The sequence below is a fragment of the Vigna unguiculata genome, chromosome 1, assembly GCF_037176805.1.
Source record: "Vigna unguiculata cultivar grain cowpea cultivar isolate G323 ecotype 2 chromosome 1, ASM3717680v1, whole genome shotgun sequence".
In the NCBI taxonomy this organism is placed as follows: Eukaryota; Viridiplantae; Streptophyta; class Magnoliopsida; order Fabales; family Fabaceae; genus Vigna; species Vigna unguiculata.
In genome coordinates this window covers 41385012-41399683 of record NC_140792.1, presented here as the reverse complement: position 1 = coordinate 41399683, position 14672 = coordinate 41385012, and the positions used below count along the sequence as shown (strand labels likewise).

General features: G+C 26.9%; 1 protein-coding gene across 1 annotated transcript; it reads right to left on the bottom strand.

Moving 5' to 3' along the window:
- Window positions 1–1000: 1000 nt before the first annotated feature.
- LOC114184506 (phenylalanine ammonia-lyase 1-like) lies at window positions 1001–4110 on the bottom strand. The gene is made up of 2 exons (XM_028071816.2): window positions 3610–4110; window positions 1001–2839 (listed from the first exon to the last, which is right to left on the bottom strand). Exons 1-2 carry the CDS (start codon window positions 4005–4007, stop codon window positions 1090–1092), a joined length of 2148 nt encoding a protein of 715 aa, XP_027927617.2. The 5' UTR covers window positions 4008–4110; the 3' UTR covers window positions 1001–1089.
- Window positions 4111–14672: the final 10562 nt, after the last annotated feature.

Sequence of the window (14672 nt, the reverse complement as noted above, 5' to 3'; positions counted from 1 at the left end):
ATTTGAATACTTAGGGATAGTTAGGTAATGATACTGATATATTATGATTTCTTGTTATAAATATAGGATCTAAACCCAACGGACAAAATCAAATATTATTAATTTTTTATATTCGTCTAAAGATAGATATTCGATATCCCAGAAAGATCAAAACCAAAACAAATCAAAGTTCAAAATATAGGAATTAAAATAGTAATTAAAAAAATAAAAGTTACATCTTAAAAATTTAACTTTAAATTTTTAATATAAATTTCTATTTAAAAAAAAATAGGTGGCAAAGTCCCGTCGTATAAATCATCTAATCTAATTGTTAAATTAAACCCACTCTACCACTAATACTATATATAGACATTCAAATAAATAAAAAATGATGCTTAAATAAAAAATTTCTTTATATTAAAGTGAAATTTTGTTATTCATAAATTAGTATTGTAATAAATAAGAAAACTATGTCGTATTCTTTAATAGTGTAATATTTTGTTTTGTAAAAGTGTAGGGGTGATTTGTATGAGGTGAATGCACAGATGTTATTTAAAAAAAAAAAAAAGTGTTTTGGTAGTGGATTTACTAAGAATGTATTTCATGTAATAATTTCAAATGTTAATGTATGATATAACATTATTTTAAATCATAGTTCAAGTCAGTCAAAGTATCACACCATCCAAAATCATTGAAGTTTTGCATTTGAACTTGATCCTGATTCATCATCAACTGAACCCGTGAACGTTTTAGATATTAGAGAGGAACTCGTCAAAGTAATCTCTTGAAAGACTTTGTTGGATAGCAGTGTGATGTGTGCACTTGTCATGATGATAGAACTTAACAAAATTTCAGTGTCGGTGCCCATTTTTCTTATATTTTTAATTAATAAAGCACTTTTTACTCACTTTAATTAATAAGTTAATATAATTGATGATGCATTGACCTATATATATATATATATATATATATATATATATATATATATATATATTCAACCTGAACTGAATACTAATCCAAATTTGAAAACATTGAATTACATTGCATAGTTTTAAAACATCGAGTTACATAGATACAAAAGAAAAAACATTTATGAAAGTGACGATAAAATTAACATATCGGAAGAGGAGCACCATTCCACTCTCCAAGGCATTCCAGAAGAGGATCAATGATTTTACCCTGGCATATCGCTGTGAATAATTTGTCAAACTCTTCACCTGGTGACTTCACCTTTTCTCCAGTTAGCAGGCCAGTCCCTAACTCCTCTCTCACAAACTTGTAGAGTGGGTAAGATCTGCATTCTTTGATCTTGTTTGGAATTGCAGCTTTGCCACTCTCATAAGCAGCCCTTGCACTTTCAACCTCCTTTGGCAAGATGGTCTTCAACTCCTCCTCAAAGGTTGCAATCTTTTGAAAGATTGATGTGTTAACGTCCTTCTCATTCTCTGCATTTGCCAGGGCATGGTCTACAAGCACTTGCCTTAGTTTTTGCATCAATGGGTATGTACCACTGCATGCGTCATCTATGTACGAAAATACATACTCCCTGTCAACCACTTTCAGCAGATCCTTTTCGCAAAATCTTGAAGGGTGGAGTTCTCCGTTGCCACCTGTGGTGAGGGTCCTCTTGGAAACTTGACTCACAGTGTTCTTCACCGAGCTTTTCAAATTCTCCTCCAAATGCCTCAAGTCAATTGCTTGGCAAAGTGCCATCAAGAAGGAGGAAGACATGAGCTTAAGGATCTCAATAGATTCATTTGTCTTCCTAGCTGAAATCAAACCAAGAGAGTTCACGTCTTGGTTGTGTTGCTCAGCACTTTGGACATGGCTTGTAACTGGATTTGCGAGATACTGGAGTTCGGAGCAATAGGAAGCCATGGCAATTTCAGCTCCCTTGAAACCATAATCCAAGCTGGGATTTCTGCTAGCAGTGAGATTTGAAGGCAGACCGTTGTTGTAAAAATCATTGACAAGCTCGGAGAATTGAGCAAACATGAGTTTGCCAATGGATGCAAGAGCCAAACGTGTGTTGTCCATGGAGACTCCGATCGGGGTTCCTTGGAAATTACCACCATGCAGTGCCTTGTTCCTTGAAACATCAATGAGAGGGTTGTCATTCACAGAGTTAATCTCTCTCTCGATTGACTTGGTGGAGAAACGGATGACTTCAATGAGAGGACCAAGCCACTGAGGTGAAGTTCTGAGGGCGTATCTATCTTGTTTAGGCTTTTGCAAAGGATCAATTTCGTGGAGCTTCTTAGCATCCTTCATGTAGGAACTTCCATCCAAAATGTGCTCCATGATGGCAGCAGCCTCAATTTGACCAGGGTGGTGCTTTAACTTGTGTGTCAAATGATCAGTGAACTCGGGCTTTCCTTGCATCACTTCGGCAAAAATGGCTGATAGAACTTCAGACAACACAGCCAGTATATTTGCCTCAAAGAGAACTATAGAAGCCATGCCAGAACCAACAGCCGTGCCATTAACAAGGGCAAGGCCTTCCTTGGGCTGCAATTCAAAGAACTCAGAATTGATGTGAGCCGATTCAAAAGCTTGCTTGGCATTAAGTACTTCCCCAGAAGGTCCAACAGCTTTGGAGTTGGGTCTGCCAGTTAGCAAACCAGCAATATAGGAAAGTGGAACAAGATCTCCAGAAGCTGTGATTGTACCACGAAGAGGCAAGCATGGGGTAACGTTGTTGTTAAGGAGCTTGGTGATGGCTTCCAAGATTTCAAATCTGATCCCTGAGTAGCCTTGAAGAAGAGTGTTGATCCTCACTAGCATGGCTGCTCTAGTTGCTGTGTGTGGCAGTGTGTGGCTTGATTCAGTCCCATTTCCAAATATTCCAGCGTTTAAGAACCTGAAAAGGAATAAAAGAATTACAATTAGGAATTTTTGTTTTAAATTAATCATAAAATATATCCACCTAGATGAAAGCATATATGTTTGCAGTAATTAATTATTACAAAACAGAAGAAAAATGTTCTTTGAATTTAATAGTTAAATAATTAAAAACGGAAATTTAATATGAACATTGCAAAATATTTTCCCTAAATATATAATGTTGAAAAATAAAGTTACATATTAATTGTAGCTTACCCAATATAAACCCAATTCTGTGTGATAACACTGGTTGAGTTAGGTAAGTAAGAAATTTCTTTAAAGCCGTCCAGCTTAAAATAAAAATTATTTTACATGCATTATGAATAAAAATATCATCATACATTATATAAAAATCAAAAAAATTAAAGACACAAAAACATTTTTTTTCTCAGCTAATATTAGGTCATAAAAAAATGTAATGACAGTTTAAAAATAATTAAAAAAATTATAAAACAGTTTGTTCTCGTAGTTGAGAATTTGTTCCCGATATTTTTAGAAGGAGAACCTTAATTATCATGCATGTCTTTGAATGAATAGTATATATAAAAGACGATCAGATGGTATGCTAGTAATTTTTATGCTGTTAAATTTAGGTCACCAGCCAGTACCGTGCTCAGTAAGCAGCACCGGACACATGAAATATTGAAAAGACGGAAAATAGTACGTATAGTAGTGAGCGTAGATATATACGTATTGTGTGTGTGTATTTATATACACAGAGGGAGTAGAGTAGAGTTAGTTAGTTACCTGATGAGTTCTTTCTGCAGTGCACCGCCTTGTTTGGTTCGGCGGTGTGAGGTGGCACCGAAGCCGGTGGTGACGCCGTAACTGTCAGTGCCATTGTTCATGCTGTTCATCACCCACTCACTGCTCGCCTTAACACCTTCCCGAGCGGACTCCGAAAGCTCCACCCTCACGCCTTGGTCGTGTGCAGACACCGCCGCCACCTGAGCGATGGTGAGCGTCTCGCCACCGAGGCGGACCAGTGGCTGCCGGTATTCGGCCACCATGCGCTTGACCTCATCGAGGTGGCTCCCCTTCAGCGCCTCCGCGGCCGTTCCCCAATTCAGAGGATCACTGCTCTTGGTGGAAGTCATGCAGAAGGAACCGTTTTGGTGGCCATTGGTAAGGGTGGTTGCTTCCATCTTAAAACAGTGAAGAGAATGAAAAAATGGAGTTTTGTATAGAGAGAGAGGATTGAGAGAGAGAGAGGAAATGTGTGTTTGTGTGTTTATGAGTTTGAGGATTCCCTGAGAAGAAAAGCGTTTGGTGGAAGAGTTATATAGAGGTGAGTTGGTGTGTTGGTGTGTTGGGTAGGTAGCTGAAGGGAACGAGAAATGGGGTTTGTTGAAAATGAATTAGGAACGTCGGATTAGAGCATGGCGTGGGATTGTGGCACGTGGAGCAGCGCATTGGATGGTGTTGTTTCTTGGTAGCTGAGTGTGGTGGCGCCCAACTGAGTGGACCAAACAGAGAAAGAGGTTGGTTGGTGAGCATTGGGGGGAGGAAATAAGCATGTTAACGCTTGGTCAACCTTGCATGTCCATAACGTCCATAACAAAACACCACATGTAGTAATCTTAATACTATACTAATTAATTTCTTCCTAATCATCTCATTTCGTCAATAATTATTTTTAATGTAATTCCTCCTCTCATCTCACTTACTCTGCTTTACTACTATTTCACACTCCTACTTTTCCACACCCTCAAATTAACTAAGACATTCTATTCATATATAATCTATTTTTTTATATTAAATATTCCTAGTTATACTTCCATATATATATATATATATATATATATATATATATATATTTTTTTTTTTTTTTCTCATCACTTGTTGAAGTGGAACCTATATAATAATACAACACATTTCTATCCATAGGAATTTAAATATTAATTTATCACGTTATATAAGACTAGTTCATTTTGATAGACCTAGCCTTGTGTAACCATATAGAGCAAAAATCTGTCTATTTAGATATAAGATAGAAATATTTTTGAAAGTCTTTTTTACCAAAAATGTAGAATTTTTCTAATAGAAAATTTGTTGAAAGACTTTTAATTTTATATTTACGTGTTCTAGTTAACTATTCTATTCCAGTTTATAAGTTTTTGTGACATTTATATAGATCAGTATATAAGACTTTTATTTGGTGATAAGGATGGACTTGTGTTTATAGGATACTTTTCTTGACATAACTTGTTTATAGGATAATTTTGCTGTATATATTTCTCACTATTTGGTTGAGTCTAAGCACGTGAGAGACCAAATGTGACCAAAGAATTAAAAAAAATTAATCATACACTGGCCTATATTTTAATACTTAAGTGGTCAAGGTCTTTGACTGGAATAAACCATTTTCTTTACAAGAGTTTATTACTATTTCCAAATTTACGTGTATTTTTTCGTCCTTTTCAATATCTACAATTTTTTTAGTAGTTGATAACTGTACGTGAATCAGCCTGTTTATATATTTGTCGGTAGTATAGTACAGGATATGTTTAGTTATGTTTTGAATTTTGGATTAATTTGAGAATTTTTAATTGAGTTTTTAATAAATTTTTATAATTTATTGAGTTATTTAAATTTTAAAATTTTTTAATTGAGTTTTTACAGTTAATTGTTATTGTTAACTTTCTGATATGATAGTTATCTTGCATTCTTACTTTTTATGAATAATATTTTATTTCAAAAAGTTTTGATGACAAAATCTTTCCAAATATTTATGGTATTTAACGAAAATTATTTTCAATTTAATTAGAATTATAAAATTAAAAAAATTAAAATTAAAAAAGTACAAATTTACAAAATTTAAGAAATTATAAAATTATATTTTTTAAACTTTTTATTTTTAATTAAATTTAAAAACAATTTTTGTTAAATACAATTAATATTTTGAAAAGATCTCATTATCAGTTTTATAACAAAATATTACGTGATGTACATTCATGAAAAATAACAATGCAAATAATGATATGATGACTTAATTAAAAATTTCTAAATTTATTATATCAAAATATAATTAAGCCATAGAGTCATTATGGATGAATCCTTATTAAAATATGGTTTTTTTTTTTCAACTTCTAAGGTGCATGATAAAGGGTCGTATTGGATAAAAATTTCAAAAAGTTTAAAAGACTATAAATTATTTTTATGATATTCAATCTAAGCTTTTAGTAATACAAACAAATTTTGTGATTTTCAATCGAAATTTATTTTTAAAGAGAACAATACAATTCAATTGTGTTTAATATTTTTTACTAGGATTATAATTTTGAAAAAAATATACATTTCGATGATTTAATTTTTAAATTTAGTTTTACATTACTTTCCAGTGAAATAAATAAATATCATATTCATTAAACAATTTCATCAAAACCTTTATATATTTTTTGTGTTAATTATTATACTTGTTTTTCCCTGACACATAATTCATTCTCTTTTCTTTTTTCTTTAAAGATGACGTGGACATTTTAACTACCTTATTCAATAATTTTCTTTACAAATAATGTCGTCGTTGATAGATTCTTTATTTAACTGATGGACAACATTTTATTTTCAACATTATCATATAAAATTAATAACATAATTTTAAATCTATTGTTTAACACAAAAACGGAAATGACAATATATTCATATGTTTTATTTTTTTATCGGCACTAAGTAAAAGTACGAATAAAGAATAATGTGAAGAAAAAACATTAATAATTAGGAATTTAAATTGCTGTGAAATATGAGAGATACTCTTTATTAAACTTTTCATATGATTGATTATTTTATATTTGATAAGTATATGCGTTTTTTTTCTTCATATTTGATGAAATTATACACTAATAATTTTGGAGATATTTATTCTAGAATCCATTAATAATGAATATTAATTAAATATTAAAAATGCACAATGTGAAGTGGTTTGTATTACGGACATATTTGTCTTTCATGTGCTTAAATTGAAGTGAATTAATTGATTAATAAAGATAGCAACTAGATAAGACTAGTGATATCATGCAACAGAAGAAGGGTTGGGAAAAGACTATTGAATAGATTTATGACTAAAGGAGTGTGGAAAAATAAGTATTATATTCTATCATAGAAGGGATGAAGAAATGAGAAAATATTTGGAAAAAGAAGTATGAACTTAAAAATATAAAGTAATAATGGGGGTGTAATGAGAAGAGACAAAAGTATGCATCACATGGTGGAGCACTATGTCCCTTTGAGTCTTTCTTCCTGCACCTCCAAAATTTCTTCTACACCTCCAAACTTTTTTTAAATTCCCAAAAAACCCTTTGACCATTTAAGAACCACACTCCCAAAATTATGTCGACTTCCGGAAATCAAAATATATCACCAGAAGTCGATTTTCGGAAGTCAAAAATGACCTCCGGAAGTCAAAAATCATCACCGGAAGTCGACTTCCGGAAGTCAAAAAAAACTTTCGGAAGTCGACTTCCGGAAGTTAAAAAATATTTGACTTCCGGGAAGTCAAAGAAAACTTCTTCGACTTCCGTAAGATAAAAAAAAATTTTCTTTTAACATTTTTAATTCATTTTAGAATTTTATTTTTTAACTTTAAATAATATTAAATAAATATAAATATAAAAATATAAATATAAACATTAAATAAATATAAATATAAAAATAAAAATAAGTAAAATTAAAATAATATTAAACTTTAAATTAAAAAAACAAAAAAATAAAAAAAATTCTGCTTCATTTAATTTTATTTAATATTTAAATTCATTTTAAAATAATAAAACTTTAAATTAAAAAAAATAAAAAAAAATATATATAAACAAAAATATATATACATATATATTCGTTTTTTTTTATTTTAAATGTCATTATTTATATATATTATTTTAAATATGATTTTTTAATTATTTTTTATTTTTATTAAACTTTTAATAAATTATATAAAAATAAATTTAAATTTAAAAATATAAAAAGATATATAATTGAAAAAGTTTTAAAATGTTTAAAATAACAAAACTTTAAAATTAAAAAAAATGAAAAAAAAAATATATATATATATACACGGAAGTCGACTTCCGGTATATATATATAAACGGATTTTGACTTCCGTTTATATATATATACGGATGTCCGACTTCCGTGTGTATATATATATATATATATATATATATATATTTTAAATTTTTTTTTTAGAAATTTTGAAATAATATAAATAAATAATATATAAATAATCAAATTTAAAATAAAAATAAATAGAAATATTCATACAAATCGAATTGATATATAATTTATTTTAAATTTGATTATTAATATATGTTATTTCAAATATTAATTTTTTAATTTTTTTTTATTTTTATTAAATTTTTAATAAATTATATAAAAATAAATTTAAATTTAAAAATATAAAAAGTGTATTAGTGAAAAAATTTTAAAAATTTGATTAAAATTAGATATTTAAATTTTAAACAGAATTAAAAAATTCAAATAAAATATAAAATAATATACATGAAATATATAAATAAAATATTTATAATAATATCAATAAAATAAGTAAAAGTAAAAATAAAATTCAAAAATAATTTAAATTATAATAATAAAACTTATAAAATATATATGTTTTATAATTTTTAATACCGGAAGTCGACTTCCGTTTGTATATATATATACGGAAGTCCGACTTCCGTTTTTATATATATATATATATATATATATATATATATATATTTTTTTTTTTTTTTCATTTTTAAATTATTTAAAGTTTTATTATTTGAATTTAAATTATTTTTCAATTTTTTTTTTAATTTTTTATTTAGTAATTTTATTATTTATTATTTTTTTATTTTTTAAAGTAATCCTTTTTATATTTAAATGTTTTATAATTTTGTATACGTATTTTAAAAAATAAAATAAAATAAAATATATTTTTTTTTATATACGGAAGTCGACTTTCGTAATTTTTTTTGACTTCCGGAAGTCGACTTCCGGTGATGATTTTTGATTTCCGGAAGTCGACTTCCGGTGATGATTTTTGACTTCCGGAAGTCATATATTTTGACTTCCGGAAGTCGACATCCGGAAGTATTTTTGGGGTGTGATGTCCGTGCGTTTCTTTAAATGGTCAAAGGGTATTTTGGAAATTTTAAGATTTTTTGGAGGTGCAGAAGAAATGCTTGGAGGTGTAAGAAGAAAGACCCTGTCCCTTGCATCTACCATGAAACTGTGGGTGAGAGCTACAACCAATTCAAGTCAACCCACCCACACTACTCTCATCATCATCTCTCTTTTTTTTTTTTTCTAACAACATTAAAATTAAAATTTAGCTTAATACTTTTTTATTATTGTAATGATTATTTTAATTTTATTTTAGTACTAAAAAAAAGTATATATTATTCTCTTAATTTCAACGTAAGATTATTTGTGATACAGGCACACATATTATTAATACAAAATTAAATAAAAAATATATATTATTATTCCCATTTTTTGACTTTTATATTTTGTTTGACATAATTTAATATGGATCATTAATTAATGTATCATTATCTTTTTTTTATTTTAAAAGAATTAATATTCTACACTAAATTATGTCAAAAAATAAAAATTATAGTATTATTTTTTATTAAATAATCGGAAGAAAATTCTTGGTGTTTTTTATTAAACAATTATTGAAATGCGTTGTATTGTGCTAACGTCAAACGATGGGGACTTGTAGATGCTAAGTATGTGTATGAGTGAGCACTCAAAAAAAAAAAAAAAGCCACCCTGTTTGAACGCTGACCGTGTCTAACGAAAAGATTGAAGAAGAAAAAGTCCAACGTTATATTAGGTAAGGAAAAAAACATGTGCTTTGTTGTTAAGGTTTTCAACTGTTCTGCCTGCACTTCACCTGCAACAAAAATCCACAGGTAATTTCCACCTACCCCTTACTATATACACACTCTCCTCCCTCTATGACTTGGTGAAATCTTCACGTAAATTCTTACTTGTATTGATCATTGACGACAAAAAATTACATTATATAACCAAGTAAAAATTTTATTACAACTATGTAACATCGAGTTAGAGTTAAAATATATTTTTTAAAATAATATTAAAATTATCCAAATTTTATTATATCAAAATTTTAAAATGTATATATTTTTTGAAAATTTCACATAAACTAAATGTAAAAAATGAAATTACAGTATATAAATAAATACTGATATTATTGATTGAATTAGGCATAAGTCTACATCTTATGAGGGACAATGATTATTTATATATTAAGTGAAATGTGTTTTAAGATGATTAATTAAGTTTTTTAGGATAAAAAGGGTGTGAAATATGTTTAGGAATGTCAAAAAAATTCATATCTGTGAATGTCTGCGGATAAAATCCACAATGGGTAGGAGATGAATATTGAAAATGGATACATGCGGGTAGGGATGGCAACGGGGCGGGGCGGGTACGGGTATCATGATCCCATCCCCATCCCCATAATAAAAATTCATCCTCATCCCCATCCCCAAACCCAACGGGTATACAACTTTTGACCCATCCCCATCCCCACCGGGTAACGGGTATTTTCTTATACCCATACCCATACCCATTTTTTTATTGTTCCATATATCAATTAAATATTTTTTATAAAAAAAATTTAAAAATCACACCAACGGAATCATGATACTATCAAAATATTCAATATTAAAATAACATACTCTTTTTGATTTTCATGATGTCAAATATTAAGAAAAATATTATAATAGTATAAATCTCAAATTAAAGTATCAAATAACAACTAAATAAAATTCAAATAATTATATAAAAGCTAAAAAATTACACATTACTAAAATTTTATAATAACCAAAATATTTATTAATTTTACAAATGATCAGTGGTTTCATTTGCATTCGATCCACCTACACATAGAAAAAAAATGAAAAATTAGATATGATATAATAATTGAAATTGAAAATTTTAATTACTAGAATATTACTAGAAATTTTAATTAAAATTTTATATTTTAATTAGATATTATAATTGACTGTCATTATTGGAACTTTGAAAGGGAGTTGGTTGTTATGAACACTGTGGTGGACTTGGTACCTGCAAATCTTGATCTCCTGTGCTCATTTTCTCTAGAAACTAACATACGTAACAAAAAAAATCAAACAAAGTAAAAAGGTTAATTTCTTTTTTAACAAAATATAAAAGGAAAACCAATAATCAAGTTTAAAAATATTTCAAATATTTTTTACACTATTAAAAATTTATATTATACCACTTAAACGAAATAGCACAAATAACAAAATTAAATTAATAATAATTCAAATTTAAACATAGATTCTTCATCTTTTGATCTTGAATTAAATTAAGGATTTATGCAATTGAGCACTTAAAATTGAGAATTAAACATTATCATGAAACAAAAAATAAATAATAAATAAAATTATCATAAAGGAGTAAAGATAATTAAATGTGTGACCCAAATTTGAGAATATCCATTTGAACATAACATAACGAAAAAAAAAATGTATAATTAAGATTATGATAAAAGGAAAAGTACCTTGAAGATCTGCTTAAACCTTAAAGAACAAGCCAAACAATTAAAAGAGAGTAAAAAAGTGTATAACCAAAGTAACAAAAAGAAGAGCTACAAAATAAGAGTCAAACATTTTCATGAAAATAAATAAATAAATAAAGATAATCAAATGTGTAACCTAAAAATTATTTCATAGAATGAAATTGAGGAACACCTATTTGAACATAACCATGTACAGAGAGTAAAAATTATGTAATAAGAAGAAGAAAAATTACCTTCAAAATTAAATCTTGAAAAACAAACCAGACAATTGAGAGAGTAAACAAAGTGTATAACAAAAAACAAAGAGAATGAGAAATATGTTATATATATATATATATATATATATATATATATATATATATATATATATATATATATATTATATTATATTATATTATATTATATATTATATTACTATGTATATATATATATTATATGTGTGGATATCTTATGTTTATATATATATATATATATAATTATTTATATATATTATATTATATTATATATTATATTATTATTACTATGTATATATATTATATGTGTGGATATCTTATGTTTATATATATATATATATATATATATATATATATATATATATATATATATTTATAGATATATATTTATTTTAAGTATATATTATATTATATTATATAATAATATAAATATAATAATATATATTATATTATTATGTATATATATTATATGTATATGCGTAGATATTTTATGCTTTTATATATATATATATATATATATATATATATATATATATATATATATATATATATATATATATATATTTCTTTTAAATTTTTATAAATTTGTAATGTTATAAATTTGTTTATATAAAATCTCACTAGTTAAATGATTAATTTGTTTTATACGTATATATTATATATATTATATTATATTATTATGTATATATATTATATGTATATTATATTATATTATATTACATGTATATGTGTAAATATATATATATATATAAGTATATTTTATTTATATGTATATATACTATATTATATTATATTATATTTTATGTGTAAATATATTATTTATTTATATATTTTTTAGATTATTTAATAAATTATAAATAGTTTAGTAATTTAAGCGGGGACGGGTATTTGGGCGGGTATATATATATCCCCATCCCCATCCCCATCCCCAGTTGAAAATTTCGGGTATTACTCATACCCAGTCAAAGCGGAGATTCCCCGTCAAAACGGGGATGGGTTCGGGTGATACCCACGAGCACGAGTTTATTTGCCATCTCTACATGCGGGTAACGTGTACGGGTATTTTGTAGACCTGCTTGTTAACGGGACAGGTACGGGTATCATAGTATCCGTACCCGTGGATATCTGTATCTGTTAAACTGTAATTTAAATTAAAAAAATAAATAAAACATTAACAATATTGATTTTGAATGGGTTATTTTTTATCAATTGATTTTAAAAAATCTTTATTTATTTGTAAATTGTCATTCAACACTATTTAAATGGATTTGTCATTTTCACTTTGTTTGAAATTTATAAATGTTATGGATTGTATTTTTATTTGAAATTATGATTAAAATTTGTTATTACAAATTAAAATTTTCTCTTATAAATATTTGTAGATACCCATAGATATTCGTAGATATTAAAAAAATATGTAGGTACACACATAACAGATACCCGTATAGATATAGATACGGAATGAATATTTATCTCGTACTCTACATGCTCCGTTTACATTTCTAAATGTATTTGGTTAGCGGAAGTACTAATTGACATTGACAAAATAAAAGTATTAGTTTGAAGTGTTATGAAAATATCTCGTTAAGAAATCAAGGAGGTTCTGTTGATGAAAAACTGAAAACAAAGTCAATGGTAGTTGGACTAAAGACTACGAAAATTGTGTCCCCTTTTTCACTGATTTGCTCCCATTCCATCACCAGTGTGATTAACCATAATGGGCAAATGGAGTAATTAACTTTTAGTCATTTCATAATATTTTGGTTGTTGAGAAATAACTATAATGGGATTGTTACTGATAGAATATATATTTCAAATCAAAATAAACAATATTAAATTAAATATTTAATCGAACAATATATCACTATGGAAAAAATTTCCAGTGGGACAAAATAATGTTAAGTAAGCGTCAGAATTCCCTTTATTGCACATAATAGTTGTCTAGTATATTCAATTAATAATTATTTATATTTAATTCCTAAATGTTTTACATACACGTTATAAATATAATAATATTAATAATTTATAGTTGTAATATAATAAGACATTAAAAATTAAAGTTGATTTTAGTAGAAATAGAAATATCAATTACATTAATATGATTTTTTTACATAATTAATAAAGTAAAACTAAATGTAAGTAAAATCGTACTCTTTTCGGTGCTCGATTAATGTTATATTCTAGCCGTATTTATAATTCTTTGCTATTTTAGATAAATAAATAGATAGATAAGTTTATGTTAATTTAAACCGATAAAGTATTTAATGTAAAGACCCACCATCACCATAGGGATAGGTGATTTTTTTTTTCAGTAATACGAGTATGTGATGTTGTTTAGAAATGATAAATTTATATTACTTTGAAACCATGCATTTTGTTGAATGGAAACTTGGAAAGGCATTAAAGTTTATTGTTTGGTGCTTTGCTTGAAAGTTTTAATGTCGATTGATTGAATATTGGTTGAACGTGGAAAAATAAGTGCGTTTTTTATATTATAATTATTAGGTATTGCTTATTATTTAGTATATGTGTATTTCTTTGTTTTAAGCAGTATATTAAATTTAATAAAAGTGGTTTAATTTACATTAAATATTGGTGGAGAAGCATGACATAAATTAAAATTAGTAATTTTGGTTTTTTTTTTTTGTTGGTGAGCCTAAAATTTGTTTTTAGTTTTCTTCGAATAGTTTGAGTGTAGATGGTATTGATTTAATTGAGTTTTTATTTTGACTTGGTGGGAAAAATGATACGGTATCTTATTTTTCCACATACGTATTTAGGCATTTCGTAAAACCTAAGGAAATTCGCTAAAAAGAACTTTTTTTTTAAAATTGTATTATGATTTAAAAGGTATCCAATGAAAATTTTTGTTTTTTTCTTTTGTGATATTATGAATATTTTTATAATTATTGTACTTTATGATTTTTAATTGATTGATGTGAAACAAATTTATATTAAAAATAATGAGATATAATTATGGATGATGTTATGCGGGTTAATTTTGACTTGACATGTGTATGATGTAATGTAAA

Bases quoted from the DNA above. Each gene is read 5' to 3' on its own strand.
- LOC114184506 (XM_028071816.2), bottom strand. From the start codon at position 4,007: ATGGAAGCAACCACCCTTACCAATGGCCACCAAAACGGTTCCTTCTGC. The intron at 2,840-3,609 runs GTAACTAACTAA...ATTCCTTTTCAG, and splicing joins CTGCAGAAAGAACTCATCAG to GTTCTTAAACGCTGGAATAT.